The sequence below is a fragment of the Hemicordylus capensis genome, chromosome 15, assembly GCF_027244095.1.
Source record: "Hemicordylus capensis ecotype Gifberg chromosome 15, rHemCap1.1.pri, whole genome shotgun sequence".
In the NCBI taxonomy this organism is placed as follows: domain Eukaryota; kingdom Metazoa; phylum Chordata; class Lepidosauria; order Squamata; family Cordylidae; genus Hemicordylus; species Hemicordylus capensis.
In genome coordinates this window covers 16,467,662-16,483,879 of record NC_069671.1, presented here as the reverse complement: position 1 = coordinate 16,483,879, position 16,218 = coordinate 16,467,662, and the positions used below count along the sequence as shown (strand labels likewise).

Below are 16,218 nucleotides of genomic sequence, written 5' to 3'. Positions count from 1 at the left end.
TACACAAGATTTTAAACAGCATTTCATTATTTCCTCCCGGCAACCTTGATTATTCATGTTGAGGGGAGACGTTATAAAAATTAGAAATCAATGGGCTATTAAGGGGCCTGGTTTGCGGCTGGCTTCTAGGCGCCCGGTGGCCACACAGAACGGCGTCCTGGTATTGCTGGCTGTTGGTAAGATTAATATAAATAAAGCCAGCCTGTGATTTCAAAAAATCCTTACTGGATGGCAAAGAGCTCTCAGAAGAAATATGCAAAACGCTCAATTGCCTGCAGCAACAATCATCTGAAGGAAAGTTGCACACAATAACCTGATGAAAGAGTCCTTGCCCTGATCATTGGGAGCATTTGCAAGCTCTAGTAATCTGACATGGAGGGGCGGATTTATCTCTCGCTGAAACTGGTTAAAGCCAGTGTTAAGTAGTGTATGTATGACTGGTTAGTTGTCAAACACAGCAATGTAACAAACGCTAATTCCAAATAATTGTGTGGCCCCTTGGAAGTCTAACAGATCAGTTGTGGCACGAGCATGGAGGAGAGCTGGTCTTGTGGGAGCAAGCACGAATGGCCCCCTTTGCTAAGCAGGGTCCATCCTGGTTTGCATTTGGATGGGAGACGATTTGTGTGAGCACTGGAAGATAATCCTCTTAGGGGATGGGGCCGCTCTGGGAACAGCAGAAGGGTCCACGTTCCCTCCCTGGCAGCATCTCCAAGATAGGGCTGAGAGAGAGACTCCTGCCTGCAACCTTGGAGAAGCCGCTGCCAGTCCATGCAGACAATACTGAGCTAGATGGACCAATGGTCTGACTCAGTATATGGCAGCTTCCTATGTTCTCAACTCTTCCTCCTCTGGTCACGCTCATAAGATTTTTTGACATTAATTTTAGATCCCGCTCCGATTGAATCAGGAAGGCGCCATTCTGAATGCACGTGCGCGCACACTGCCTTGATACTGCCGCCCAGAACAAAACTCATTCCGCAAAGAGATGGAAAAAGTTAGAGAACAAACTGCTTCCTGAGTGTCTATTCAAATGTTCATCCATTCTGTTGCCAATCCTCTGCCTAATTCTGCCTCTCAGCATGTCATGAGCACAGAGGACACCTATTATGACAGCCCTTTGGATCATTGGTTAAAGTGTGCATGTATCACACAGAAGCCTGGATGTTTCATCTTTTACACACATTTTCCTGTTTACATAACATACGGTTGCAAGCCGGACATGGCTCAAAATAATGTACTAGCCGGTTTCTCGGGTGCCTCACCATCTTATTGACTTATGATTTCTCTGTGTAAACCGCCCTGAGCCATTTTTGGTAGGGCGGTATAGGAATCAAATCAATAAACACAAAAATAAATAAATAAAATAAAACATAGGTAAATAAACACTTCCATGTTTACGAACACACAGAATAAAAATGGGATCATGCTAGAATTGATGCAGATGGAGTTTCTAACCATCTGGACTCTGCAAGCTGGTAGTCAGCGATATTAACTTTGACAGCATCAACCATGGGGTGGAGGGAAAAGAGGAAGGATTCAGTCTGCTTGCCACCCATGACAGGAACATAGGAAGCTGCCATATATTGAGTCAGACCCTTGGTCCATCTATCATTATTATTACATTTATATCCGGCTCTTCCTCCAAGGAGCCCAGAGCGGTGTACTACATACTTGAGTTTCTCTTTCACAACAACCCTGTGAAGTAGGTTGGGCTGAGAGAGAGTGACTGGCCCAGAGTCACCCAGCTAGTTTCATGGCTGGATGGGGATTTGAACTCGGGTCTCCCCGGTCCTAGTCCAGCACTCTAACCACTACACCACGCTGGCTCTCTTATCTAGCTCAGGATTGTCTTCACAGACTGGCAGCAGCTTCTCCCAGGTTGCAGGCAGGAGCCTCTCTCAGCCCTCTCTTGGAGATGCTGCCAGGGAGGGAACTTGAAACCTTCTGCTCTTCCCAGAGCGGCCCCATCCTCCTAATGACCGCTCTATACAAAACAGTTTGGGGTGTCTGTGTGTGTGCGCGCATCAGCTTAAAAGGGAAACATGAGGCAAGACCAGAACCTCAACCGTACCCTTTATCAGGGTATCTTCCACCCTTGAGGACACCAACCAGACACCCAACCTAGAGACTATGTTCCTGTCACTCGACCTTTGCTAACTGCCCTGGATTTCCAGCCTATTTTCGGAACAAATTTACTTTTGTTCTTCTTAAACAAATCTGCACCGCCCTGCATCTTTTGGCCTCGTTAGGCCAAGTGGGAAAAACGTGATTGCTTTACTAATTACGGTCTATGTCAGAGATAATTCCTGGGGAAAGACCTCAGGGAGGGCGTTTGGGGGGGGGGGGAGCAGCTTAGATTTCTCCTGTAGGTTTGACACGACAACAAGAGGAGAGCTGGTCTTGTGGTAGCAAGCATGACTTGTCCCCTAAGCTAAGCAGGGTCCACCTTGGCTGCATATGAATGGGAGACTAGAAGTGTGAGCACTGGAAGAGACTCCCCTCAAGGGGATGGAGCCATCCACATCAGTATCATCCATACATAGGAGAGCTGGTCTGGTGGTAGCCAGCATGACTTGTCCCCTTGGGTCCCCAGATGTTATTGGACTTCAACTCCCATAACCCCCAACCAAAGGCCACTGGGGCTGGGGATTATGGGAGCTGAAGTCCAAAAACATCTGGGGACCCAATGCTGAGAATCCCTGGTGTGGACAACACTGAGCTAGACAGACCAATGGTCTGACTCAGTATATGGCAGCTTCCTATGTACCAGCAAGAGGATGTATGAGATGGATCAATGTGTGAGCCAGCGTGGTGTAGTGGTTAGAGTGCTGGACTAGGACCGGGGAGACCCAAGTTCAAATCCCCATTCAGCCATGAGACTAGCTGGGGGACTCTGGGCCAGTCACTTCTCTCTCAGCCTAGCCTACTTCACAGGGTTGTTGGGAGGAGAAACTCAAGTATGTAGTACACCGCTCTGGACTCCTTGGAGGAAGAGCAGGATAAAAATGTAAAAATAAATAATAATAATAATAATAATGATGATGATGATGGACAAAGTATCCCTTCCACCACCATACGGCAGCAATAACCTGTAGGAATGTGAAACCTTCTTAATTCTGCAAAATGGACACTGAAGTCTTTCATAAACAACTTAGCTAGGTCAGCAACCGGATATTGATCGCGTTTCAGAGACATCGCACGGTTTGTTTTAAACAGCACAATTATAGTAAGTCATGGCAGAAGACTGTCTGTCTCCATGGCATGGATAGCAGAAACATAGCAAGTCGTCAGTGTGCAAAATGTGTTTGTACAACATGCGACTAAAGGTTTTAACAAACATACACACCACCCACTCAGGACTCTACCACACAGAGTAAAAGCTAAAGTAAAAACCAAAACAAAAATAAAGAGCTTTCATCATAAACAAATAAAAGGAATGTGGTCCTTATCTGAAGAGGAAACAAGATGTTCGGGGGAGTGGGGCTGGTCTTGTGGCAGCAAGCATGAATTGTCCCCTTTGCTAAGCAGGCTCTGCCCTGGTTTGCATTTGGATGGGAGACTACACGTGTGAGAATTGTAAGATATCCCCCTTAAGGGACAGGGCCATTCTGGGAAGAGCACCTGCTTGCAGAACGTCCCAGATTCCCTCCCTGGCAGCATCTCCAAGGTAGGGCTGAGAGAGACTCCTGCCTGCAACCTTGGAGAAGATGCTGCCAGTCTGTGTAGACAATGCTGAGCTAGATGGACCAGTGGTCTGACTCGGTATATGGCAGCTTTCTATGTTCCTACAGCAAAGCACCAAACTAGAGAATACTGAAGAGCTAATTTAAAGATACCTATAGAAACCAAGCAATAGGACTTCCAGATAAAAATTAAGTTGGTGTCTGCTCCAAAGCACCAAGAACAATTTGTAGGAAGAGGCTCTTCAATGCAAAACCTGATTATCAGAGGTAAAGGGCTCCATTTTCATGGCCTACCTGCTAGATACAGAGTTCTTTAGCAAGGACAAGAAGCACTGGGTGAAAATTGCTACAATTGGAAATCTTTGTATAGAAGCTCAAAAGAAACATGGAGAAAAGATACCACGTATAAGAGCTCGAACGCTGTCTCCGCTCTTATCACTGCTTCCTTTAACTATTACCATAAGTAAATGGAAATATATTCCTGTAATGCCTTGTTGGGGAACGAGAGAGATTTCACTGGCCCAAAACCTAACTTCCAAATTGACAGAATATCATAAAGCCTAATAACAGCAACGATGACAGTAGTTACTTTAAAACTGTATTTTTCTCACAATATTAAACATTTAAAAACACACACACACTGTATTTAAGAATGCAAGTCACATTCTAAAGAAGATAAACAGTACATGGAGGAAACCCTGTGAGTCTCCAGCTGTTTATTTAGAGTTTGCATCACAGCAATTTGGATTGCTGAAGAGGCAAGCCACTTTTCTGTTTAAAAGGCAGCTTGCTTCTTCCGCAGCATAAGCGGTTTCTGCAGTAACAACAAAGAAATCTCCCTCTAGGTGCATGCATGGGTCTCCCCGAATCTATTTGCAGTCATGCTGGTTCAAAGTCACCATTTCCATATATCGCTGCAGCATAATGACTAGGAGGAAATCCAGTATAGAAGACAATTTTGATGAAGTTTAAGAGACTGCTTTGTTTTTAACTCCCAAGACCTAAAGGCTTTTCTGCGCCCCCTTAGTCTACTTTGGGGGCAGCTTTTTAAACGTCTACTAAAAACACAAGGTAAATAATGTGCTATGAAAGACCCAACAATGCACCAATACCTAAAGCTCTTTCAGAGTAACTGGAAGCCATGGGCATATTGCGAAAGATTTACATTATCACCAGATCTTAAGTGTTCTGCCTCACAATCCAGTCAAGGAAACTAAGTCACACCGAGGTTTATCTACAACATCATCGCTCAATTTCTAGCCAATATTATTATTTCCAAGGGGACGGGCAGTAAAATAGGTTAAATTCTGCATGCAGTGATGTTATGTAACACAGAAAAAGCATTTCCCAAAAAGTAGATCAATTTTAATTTGTTCCTCGGGTTTCGAAACAACTGCAGCCTGAAGTTTACCCCAATTCTTGGTCAGGCTAACAACACACAGGCAGTGGACACTTATGCAATTCAGTCACATTTCTGCAGAAATGCTACATCACATCCTCTGCGATCGCTTCCTCATCCAGAGTCCTTCTATTTATTAAAAGAAAACGCAGCTTAGCAACGTGACACGCCATCCGCTCCTTCCATACGTTATAATTTTCTCCCCAGCGAGGTGCAAATTTTTCGAGAGAAGTTAACAGTCACATACGCTCCCAACTCTCCGACCTGCCAAACCGCATTACAGAAAAATGAACCGTAGCGAACATAACCACCTCTCATCCGTCAACGAGAACTCCTCTGCGACATCAAGCTTCCCTTGCATGCCCCGCACTGCTCCTTCGCCCCAACAGCTTCCGTACATGCCGGCGAAGGGACAAAGCAGGCCCTTTTCACGAGCTGGCAAGCCACAAGCTACAGCGCAAGCAGAAATCGACAAGCATAGACAAGGAACAGGTGCCTCCGCTCAGGACGGCACAGGGCCGCACACACAACGTCGGCCCTCTTGCGGATGGTGGACTACAACTCCCATCATCCATAGCGACTGTGGCTGGGGACGATGGGAGTTGGGAGTCCAATAACAGCTGGAAGGCCAAACGAGGCACATTTGCGGGCATCCCCGTTTCTCACACAACCTGGGATGCAGGCCACAAGACAGCCCAAGGCAGCGATTCCCAATCTGGGAGCCTCCAGATGTTGCTGAACTACAACTCCCATCAGCCCCAGCCACAAGCAGCAACATCTGGAGGCCGCCGGGGTTGGAAACCACAGTTCTAAGGCGCTGGGAACTTCTCTGCCGATTCCGAAGCGTCGAGACTCCGCATCGGCTTCTGGTCCGCAGGGCTCGAGTCGGAAATGCCACCACACTGGCACACAGGCACGACAGGGTTACGACCCCCCATGATGATGTGCCGTCCCACCACAACCGAAGCACACTTCTTCCTCTTGAGCACACACCTTCATCCCGAGGTGTCCTTAGAGAGCATGTCTCGGCCTAAAACGTCACGTCACGGGTCTCACTCCGTCCCCAAGTTCCCGAAAAAGGGCCTCCATCACCTCCCTTTGGCCAGCAACTTACTCCATCGCCTGCCCACTCTGGATCCTTGAAGCTCTTCTTGCCGTTTCTCTCCTGCCCCTGCTTAAACATGTTCCAGCATGTTAACCCCAGAAACCTCCTACCCCCAAGGAACGGCGGGGGTCTCTCGGTCAACCTTCTACAGCTTTTCCACCCACGCACCAGGTTTCTCCTTGCACTGGGACACCTTTCTGGACACCCTGCCAGTCCCAAGAACATTCGAATCCTTGTGCAAGTCTCAATTTGGTCTTCCTGGCAAAACCGAGTGCCAAGAAGATCCCAATTCCCGTGCAACAATTGGAGAATATCCCAATTCCTGTGCAAGAATATCCCAATTCCCGGACAAGTCTCAACCTGGACTTCCTGGCAAAACCGAGGGCCATATTGGGGCTTTCCATTGGGGCTTTCCATTGGGGCTTTCTGTCGCCCTTTTGCCTACGGCCATTTCAGTTTGCCCCCAGGACCCCTTTCTAGGGGGCAAGCAGCCTTCAGACCCCCACTATCACCCCCTTCAGACCCCACGGCAGATATAGGTACCGCCTCAGCTTTGGTACCCACGAGACCTCGATTCCCTCCCCAACTCAATTACTAACTCCCCTCCGACCCAAACCAAGAGTGGAGTTCCCCACTTCAGCAAAGACAACCCCTAACATTCTGCCCCCTCATTACAAACTCAAACCCTCGGGTGCCATTCTCGCAGGTACTTGTGGTGAACACTCTCCACCACAAGGACCTGCAACACTTCATTTCTGAGATGCCACCAGAATCCCCACGAACCCCTGTCCGGTAGGGGGTCCCCAACTTCAGTATAGGCCACCTCCAGAAGCACACATACTTTACTACATGCTACTGTTTCTAGGTACCCTAAGACGCCACCCCATGCCCCCTACTCCAGTGGGGATTGCCCCCTCTTTAATAGCAGCTACAAAAGTCAGGGAACAACCCAACTGCAAACACCCCACCATGTCTGGGAAGCCACCAGGGAGACCCCATGCGCCCTTGTCCAGCAGGGGGCTCATAACAGCCAAGTGCAAAGCTCGGTCACCCCCTTACCCCAAACACCAAGACCCCCCCACTTCAGTGGGGGGGCTCACCCTTCAAAACTCAACCATCCCCTCACCCCAAAGTGCTTTTATACCCCACCATTTCTGGGAAGCCACAGGGGCAACCCACCACCTCAGTTTCCAATGGGGGGCTCCCCATCGTCAGTATGGGCGACCTACAAAACCCATTGCTGGCCACCATATATGCATCACCCCAAGACTTCTGGGAAGCCACCAAGGGACCCCATGACCCTATGACCCCTCACACAGCAGCAAGGGGCTCCCCATCTTCAGTGAGGTCCAGCCCCAAAACTCAGTGACCCCCCCCCCACATTAAGCTGGGGATAGACTAAAATAAATTGATTGATTGATTGTGATCCCACCCCACGTCCCTGCAATACCATGAAATCGCCTGCCCAAGACCCCACAGCAGTAGCCACATCTAGGAACCCCCCCAGGTGCTCCCCAATCCAGGGGGGGAGGCTAAAAGGGAGCCCCCTTCAGACCCCTTACCCAAGGAGTTCTCAAGCTCGGGTCCCCAGGAGTTACAATGGCCTCTAGCCACTGCAGCCAGGGATTATGGGAGCTGTAGTCCACAACATCTGGGAATCCCTGTTACAGGGAACAATGGTCACTGTAAACATGTGGCTGTGGATCATGGGAATTGTAGTCCAACAAAAAAAAAGACGTCTAGAGCCCCCGCAGATGCTCCCCAGTCCAGGTGGGACGCCTCGCCCCAGGGGCTCCTCAAGCTCGGCTCCCCCGCAGATGAGGCTGGGACTACAACTCCCATCATCCAGGGCTGCGATGGATGATGGGAGTTGCAGTCCCAACGTCACCTGCGGGGAGCCCAGCTGGAGAGCCCCTGCCTGACCCAACGGAGGCTAAGCTCGAAGACCCCCCAAACTCCATTTCTCACTCCTGCCCCCCTCCCGCGTGTGTCCCTTCCCGGCCCCCGTACCTGGCCGCAGCGGCTCGGTGATGCTGAGCACCAGCAAGAAGAGGAGGAGGAAGGTGCCGCTGTCTGCTTTGGGCACCATTTATCCTCCGTTCATCCTCCCCCAGCGCAGCACCATAAATCCGGGAAGCACCGGCCGCCTCCGTGCGCCAGCTGGGCCCTCGCTGCCGGGTCCCGTCGCGGGGGCGAAGCGAGCGGCCGGCCGCCCCCAACCAAACAAATAAACGGCTCGCGACCACTGCGCCCGCCCGCCTGGTTCCAGCCGCACGCACAAGATGGCGGCCGCCTTCCCCCTCCGGCCCCAGGCGCCCCGCCCCTCCCCGCCGCGAAGCCGCGCGGCCAATGGGGGGTCGCGGGGCGGGGCCTGGGCGCGGGAAATCTGCATACGGCCAGCGGGTGGGCGGGGCGTCCCGGGCAGCCCGTCGGGAGGGGGAGGGGTCAACCTGCGCCAGGTGCCGCGGGGGAGGCTGGGCGTTGTAGTCAGACAACACCTGTGGAGAGGGATGATGGGCGTTGTAGTCAGAGGGGAGCTGAATGGCTGAGGGTGAGCTACGCGGTGCTTCTGGCTGGACATTGCGAACGGGGATGATTTGCAGGGGGGCGGGATCGAAATCATCACCGTTTTCTTATTAAAATCGCAACTTCTAATAATAAGGGGAGGAGAGCTGGTCTGGTGGTAGCAAGCATGAATGGGCCCCCTTTGCTAAGCAGGGTCTGCCCTGGTTTGCATTTGGAGGGGAGACCACATGTGAGCACTGGAAGAAATTCCCCTCAGGGGGTGGGGGGCAGCATCCCTGGCAGCATCTCCAAGATCGGGCTGAGAGAGTCTCCTGCCTGCCACCTTGGAGAAGCCACTGCCAGCCTGTAAAGGCAATACTGAGCTAAATGGACCTATGGTCTCAGTCTATGGCAGCTTCCTCTGTTCCTAACTTCTCACTCTTCCCCCTTTGCTAAGCAGGGTCTGCCCTGGTTTGCTTTTGGATGGGAGACTGTGTATGTGAGCTCTGTAAGATATTCCCCTTAGGGGATGGGGCCACTCTAGGATGAGCACTTACTTGCTTGCTTGCATGCAAAAGGTCTCAAGTCTCCTCCCTGGCATCTCCAAGATAGGGCTGAGAGAGACTCCTGTCTGCAATCTTGGAAAAGCTGCTGCTGGTCTGGGTAAACAATGTGAACCAAGGGTCTGACTCAGCCTATGGCAGCTTCCTATGTTGCTATGACAAGGAAGGCAGCCCCACAATCAAAACAAAGAGAAAATGCAATCCCCTTGTGCAAAGATAAGTACCTTACAAGTTCAAACCCCTAACAAGATGTTGTAGTGTGTCCCTGATACCTATGCGTTGCCTGAGTTTCTGGCCTGAGCACAGTGTAAGTTGTAGACACCTTTCGCTCTCAGAAGCAGGAGAGGTCATGACTGTCTTCAGCACCTTGGAGAGCTCCGAACCAGAGAGCTGGATACAAGGAAGAAAGGTGGGAGACGCTCCAGCAGATGCTTGGAGGTGACCCGCAGTTGACAGAGATGATCCCCTGTAAGGGTGGATTGGCCCTCCCTACACTGAGGAAGGTTCTCTAGCCTCAAGCAGCCTTCTCCAAATTCATAAGCATTGTCTCCAGCAGTAGTGCAGGATCTCTGTGTGGGATCACTTTGATCTTTGTAAACACAGAACCGCCGATCTGAAGCACGCAATGGCTCTCCTCACCTGGGTGAGTGCTCTTCTAGTCCTCTTTAGGGTCATGAAAACAGCCTGGGGTGGGGCGGCGGGCGGGGGGCCAACCACGCCAGACCCACTCTTTTAACCCCCATCAAAATTAACTGGAAGGGAGTCCCACACTGGCCAGTTTGCCTCAGGCACTTCTCCCTACCAGGGGTCTCGAAGGACCGCTTTTCTCCAGATCAGGAAATGCCTAGATACGGATCCTCCAGCAACGGAGCCAGTTGATCAGGGAACCTCCCGTGCAGTGTACTTAGACTAATGTTCTAGCCAGACTTGGGGATTCAGGAACCGTCTGGATGTTTCTGAAACGGTTGCCAGCCAAAGACAAATCCTCTGCAGATTTGACTGCTTCTCGGCATTCTTACAAAAGGGCTGACTTATATTTTGTTCCCCTCTTATTGTTGCCGCTTGCGGAGGAGGAACTAGGCTGTGCAGAGGAAGTCACCCGCCTGACCTCTTTCCATCTCGCTGCCAAATGGGTGGTGTGTTATGAAAAGCTGGTTGCTGTGAGGTCAGCGGCTCGGCCGTTCCTTATAACTCAAGAATCCTCAATCAGAAAGAAGGCGGAAAATAAGGGATGTGCTACCTAGATGCTGCCAAGCCATGGCTAGAGGCAAAAGGGTAGAGATCCCTGCTAACTCAGCAAAGAGACGCCTTTTAAAGTGGCGATTCTCTTATATTTAGCAGGGGGAGAGCAACTGGCCCTATCCAACCCCAGGACAGCATCCCTCCAGTGACAATTGATGGCATTTGCCTGTTCCCCACCTCATTTTCTAAACTCAAAGAACCTAGTCTTGGACTCAGGTAAATGTGCTACTTACTTTGCCGCATGAATACAAGTCACAAAATTCATTTCCTGGTATGGGATTTTAATCTTTAGGCAAAGTATATCTGGCCCTGGATAAAGCGCCTGCTCAATAGAACAAAGTGGAACGGCTTTTTACGGCAACAATGTTAAGTAATAGATGTCCTTTCATCAAGGGTCTGGATCCACTGTTCAGTGACTGCTCCCTGCAGTGCTGCCTTATGACCTCATCCGTTGACATCAGCTCTTCAAACACTGCCAGGAGACTGGGCCAGCTGTAGACTCCTGACCTTTGAGATGACCATCTCACCATCCAAAGGAATGTGCCGCTAAATCACAAGCAGATGGGAGGTTGACATCCCCGGCCTCCATATCATGGACGATGCTGCAGTGCTTAAGAAGAAAGGCTACATTCTGGGGGGGAATTTGGGGGAGAGCTCTTTTGCCAAAGTGAAATCTGCCTACTCGGAGCGTCTGAAATTCAACGTGGCCGTGAAAATCACAGACAGGAGGAAAGTTCCAACCGAGTTCCTGGAAAAATTCCTCCCCAGGGAGCTGGAGATCTTGTCGATGGTGAACCACTGCTCGATCATCAAGATCTACGAGATCTTTGAGACATCTGGGAAAGTCTACATTGTGATGGAACTTTGTGCCCAAGGAGATCTGTTGGAGTTCATCAAGAGCAACCGAGGGCTGCCCGAGGAAGTAGCCCGTCGGATGTTCCGGCAGCTGTGTAGCGCGGTGAAATACTGCCACGATTTAGACGTGGTGCACAGAGACCTGAAATGCGACAACATCCTTCTGGATAAAGAGATGAATATCAAACTCTCTGACTTTGGCTTTTCGAAACGGTGCTATCGGGATGGAAATGGGAAAATCATCCACAGCCAGACGTTTTGTGGCTCAGCGGCTTATGCTGCTCCGGAGGTGATCCAAGGTATCCCTTACCACCCCAAAGTTTATGATATGTGGAGCCTGGGCGTCATCCTTTATGTCATGGTCTCTGGGTACATGCCGTACGATGACTCCAACGTCAAGCGGATGCTCCGGTTACAGAAGGAGCATCGAGTGCTTTTCCCCGAGTCGTTGAGCATCGAATGCAAAGATCTTATTTTCCGCATACTACAGCCCAATGTTTCTCACCGACTAAGGATCGAAGAAGTTTTGAACCACCCTTGGGTGCAGGGGAAACGCCTGAAGTCACGCAGATGTGTTTGAATAACAGGCCAGTAAAGCGCACACACGACACCTAGCAGGAGTACTTATTGCTTTGCAGAGTGCAGTAAATGTGAGTTTCTTTGCCTCGGGCTCTCCTGCACCATTCTCATTATGAGATCCCCGTTTCGTGTTGGCTTGCGTATAGACCGCCTTTCTGGCCAAACAGTCCAGGAAGTTTGCATTTCCAAAGAACAGCTGGCAATGCTCAGAGATGCAACCTGAAAGGAAAAGGAACGGGGAAGGAAGGGGAACCACACTGTAACACAGAGGCCACATTCGCATGTCACGCAGAACCGGAATTGAAGGGACCAGAGGTTTCCCTACCATTACGTCCAAATGCGGGCGACTCCAGTCCAGCTCATCCACGGACCCACGGTTGTGCTCCGTAGACTCCAATTTGAAACCACAGTTTGTAGTGAGTTTTGTTGCTCATAACTGGGGTCTCAAGCGCAGAGTGCGAATGCAGCACTGGAGGCTGTATTTGCTCCAACCGGAGAGGAGTGAGGAAGCTCCTCCCTTCCTCCGAGTGTGATTGGCTGTTCGAGCTGTCCTTCAAGCAAAAAGGAAGCCCACACAGCCAGTCCCCTTTCCTCTCTGCAGTCTCCCTGACTTCGGCAAGCCCACTCTCCATTTCATCCGAATGTGGACAGGGAAGCAGACGTGCGAAAAGCAGCCAGAGCCTTGATACGTGGTGACACTAACCCAGGTTAATAGTGGATTAACCTGGGTTATCTAGTCATGTAGACAGGGGGTAGGTTCCCAAGCCCAGGCTAGCCACAGGCCACTAACCCTGAAAATAAACCTGTGTCTTAACCCAGGTTAGTGCCCCCAAGAGCCTGGGTTTGGAGATCATGTGTCCACTTCCTGCACCTTCTGGAGGTTTTGGCAGCCACCCGTCATGTTTCCCAGACAGACCTGCAGCTGCCCGGGCTGGGAGCAGAGAATGTGCCACTCTGTACAGCCCTCTCTATGGCCACCGGGTTGTACTGGCTTGCCCCGCCTCCTGCCTCTGCACAGCCAATCACAGCACAGCTGTGACAATGTGAGGTTTTGCCCTTCTCCTGGCAGTGTGGTGTATAGAGAGAAGCTTCCCTCGATTCTCGGGCAGACTTCTGTGCGCCCCCTGGGCCACTGCTGTGATAGTGTGCACATGAGGTTTGCAGAGCACAATGGAGGCTCTGTTTGTGTGCCCTGCCTGCACACCAGCCTGTTTTAGGTGTCTGCCTAGCCCCAACTGACCATGTGCAGAGGCTCAGTATGAAGTTATGCAAATATGAGGTGGAGGAGAGCTGGTCCCCTTTGCTAAGCAGGGCCTGCCCTGGTTTGCATTTGAATGGGAGACTACATGTGTTTGCTCTGTAAGATCTTCCCCTTAGGGGATGGGGCCGCTCTGGGAAGAGCATCTTCATGCTTGCATGCAGAAGGTCCCATGTTCCTTCCCTGGCACTGCCAGGTAGGACCAAGAGAGACTCCTCCCTTAACCTTGGGGGAGCCACTACCAGTCTGTGTAGACCAGGCCTGCTCAATTTCAGCCCTCCTGCAGATGTTGGCCTACAATTCCCATAATCCCCGCATTGGGATTGCTTTAATGAAAGGTGGTATATAAATTTAACAATGAAAAATAAATAAAAATAAAATAAATCCCTGGCTATAGGCCACTGTGGCTGGGGATTAAGGGAGTTGTTGTTCAAAAATAGCTAGAGGGTCTAAGTTGAGCAGGCCTGGTGCAGACCAAGGCTGCTAGACTTTGGCCTTCCTGCAGAGTGCCCCCTTGGCTAAGCAGGGCCTGCCCTGGTTTGCATTACAATGGGAGACTACATGCGTGAGCACTGTAAGATATTCCCCTCAAGGGATGGGGCCGCTCTGGGAAGAGCATCTGCCTGCTTGCATGCAGAAGGTTCCAAGTTCCCTCCCTGATAGACAGGGTCCAAGATCTCCTGCCTGCAATCTTGGAGAAGGGGCTGCCAGTCTGTGTAGACAGTATTGACCTACATGGAGCAATGGCCTGACTCAGTATAAAGCAGCTTCCTATGCTCCATTCATCAGCTGGGTGTGGGAGAGGGCAAAGGGGGTGCCCTGGAGGCCAGACCCCATCAGCCCTAGGAAGATTCACCCCCCCACACACACACCTGCTCCATCCCTACACCCCTGTGCTGTGTGTCTTAACTCAAGTGTCTGAAGTTGAAGACTGCCTATCATGTTATTCTCGACAGTCCAAGACTGTGTTCGGTATTATTTTTATTTATTCGATTTCTATACCGCCCTTCCAAAAATGGCTCAGGGCAGTTTACACAGAGAAATAACAAACAAATAAGATGGTCCCCTGTCCCCAGAGGGCTCACAATCTAAAAAGAAAAACAAGACTTGGAGGTCCTGTGCTGAGGGTGGTGAGAGCCAGTTCCTCTCCCCCTGCTCAATAAAAGAGAATCACCACGTTAAAAGGTGCCTCTTTGTCCAGTTAGCAGCATGGCAGAGAAACGACAGGACGGCTGGAGGGGGGCCGTCAGTGCTCCAAGCTTCTTCTGCAATCTCTTTCTGAAGCTTAATGGAGAAGAAATGTCACCTTTCGTCGGCAAGACCCAGCGCCCTCCATCAGAGGCGCGAGAATCCAGCTCCGTGGTGGGCTTTCAAACGAGGCGTCCCCCCAGAGCCCTCTCTGAACACCGGAGGCTGAAATAATTGCTTTCATAAATACAAAGCAGCTCAAAAACCCCTCACTTATCAACGCTTTGATGGCGCACCCTGTTGCAACGTTAGTTGTGCTATTGGCGGGAGGTAGTCCGTGATTTGTGGGCAATGCACGTTGCATTGATCACACTCTCCTTGACTCAAGGGTGCTTTAAGATGGAGAAGCGGCAAGGACTGTTATTTGTGTATCTTTTGGTGTGTTTTGTATAATATGTAGTACACTCTGAGCATGCCAGATTGACAGGCCTGTCAAGAAACCTATTCTGGATTTTATTTTTACATTTATGACCTGCTCTTCCTCCAAGGAGCCCAGAGGTTATGTTTACCCTCACAGCAATCCTGCAAGGTAGGTCAGGCTGCGAGATAAACGGTCACAGTCCAACACTCTAACCACTATGCCACGCTGACCCTTAGGAACACAGGAAGGTGCCATATACTGAGTCAGACCCTTGGTCCATCTAGCTCTGCATTGTCTTCACAGGCTGGCAGCGGCTTCTCCAAGGTTGCAGGCAGGAATCTCTCTCAGCCTTATCTTGGAGATGCTGCTGCCAGGGAGGGAACGTGGAACCTAGAGGCTCTTCCCAGAATAGCTCCATTACCCTGAAGGGAATATCTTACAGTGCTCACACTTCTAGTCTCCCATTCAAATGCAAACCAGGGCAGACCCTGCTTAGCTAAGGGGACAATTAATGATCAGCTTACACACATCACACTTCGCCCTCCTCCAGACTGAACCGAAGCCTAAGCGCCTAACATGAACTGAGTGAATCTGCTGCTCCCTGTTTACCTTCACCTCCATCTTCCCCTGCTCTCTCTTTTACCTCCAGGGTCCAAATACAGGTGCAAGGAAACCCCACCGCTGCACAGAATCCTCAAGCTGCTCCCTTGGCCCAGACAATCCTAGCGACATAAAGCCAGCGTGGTGTAGTGGTTAGAGTGCTGGACTCTGTCTAGGGAGACCCAAGTTCAAATCCCCATTCAGCCACAGAACCTACAAGGCTCGCTCATGTGACTCTCATCAAAGGAGGGAAAGCGTCCAACTTGGAAGGAAAGGCAGGCACACCCCTGTTTTTCAGTCGTATGCTTCCCAACACCAAGGCAGGAGGCAGAGAGAGTGATCGTGTGCAAGGCAACTTTTTCTCCTACCTTGGTTAAAAAGCTGAGGGTGGAAGCTGGGTGTGGCACAGTGTTCCCTCTAACAGGGATTCCCAGATGGTATTGACTACAACTCCCAGAACCCCCAGCTGCAATGGCTTTGGCTTGGGGATTCTGGGAGTTGGTAGTCCACAACATCTGGGAATCCCTGTTAGAGGCGGCACTGGTGGTCATCCTACCCAGCTGCCACCTGGCACACGGCCACTGTTCCCCACTTCCTACCTGCACGTTTGCAAGCACACAGCTTAGAAATTGGGGGCGCTGCGAACAACCCTATTTTGTGACTCTGGGCCAGTCCCTTCTCCCTCCGCCTCAACTCCTTTGCAGGGTTGTCGTGAGGATAAGAACATCAGAACAGCCCTGCTGGATCAGGCCCAAAGCCTCTGAGGTCCAGCATCCTGTTTCACACAAAGTAAAGTAATCAAACAAGCAAACAATCA

At 50.7% G+C, this 16,218-nt stretch overlaps 2 protein-coding genes across 5 annotated transcripts in view; one reads left to right on the top strand and one right to left on the bottom strand.

Moving 5' to 3' along the window:
* Positions 1 to 8,485, bottom strand: part of DGCR2 (DiGeorge syndrome critical region gene 2) — a 38,870-nt gene extending 30,385 nt beyond the window's left edge. For all 4 annotated transcript variants that reach the window (XM_053280008.1, XM_053280010.1, XM_053280011.1 and 1 more), the window contains exon 1: positions 8,201 to 8,485. In XM_053280008.1, the coding sequence (XP_053135983.1) occupies positions 8,201 to 8,279 (79 nt within the window). In that variant the 5' untranslated portion in view covers positions 8,280 to 8,485. The remainder of the gene's footprint in view (positions 1 to 8,200) is intronic.
* Positions 8,486 to 10,984: 2,499 nt separating this feature from the next.
* LOC128338132 (testis-specific serine/threonine-protein kinase 2-like) lies at positions 10,985 to 12,018 on the top strand. Its single transcript, XM_053280144.1, has one exon. The coding sequence runs from the start codon at positions 11,093 to 11,095 to the stop codon at positions 11,933 to 11,935; it is 843 nt and encodes a 280-aa protein (XP_053136119.1). The 5' UTR covers positions 10,985 to 11,092; the 3' UTR covers positions 11,936 to 12,018.
* The last annotated feature ends 4,200 nt before the right edge of the window (positions 12,019 to 16,218 follow it).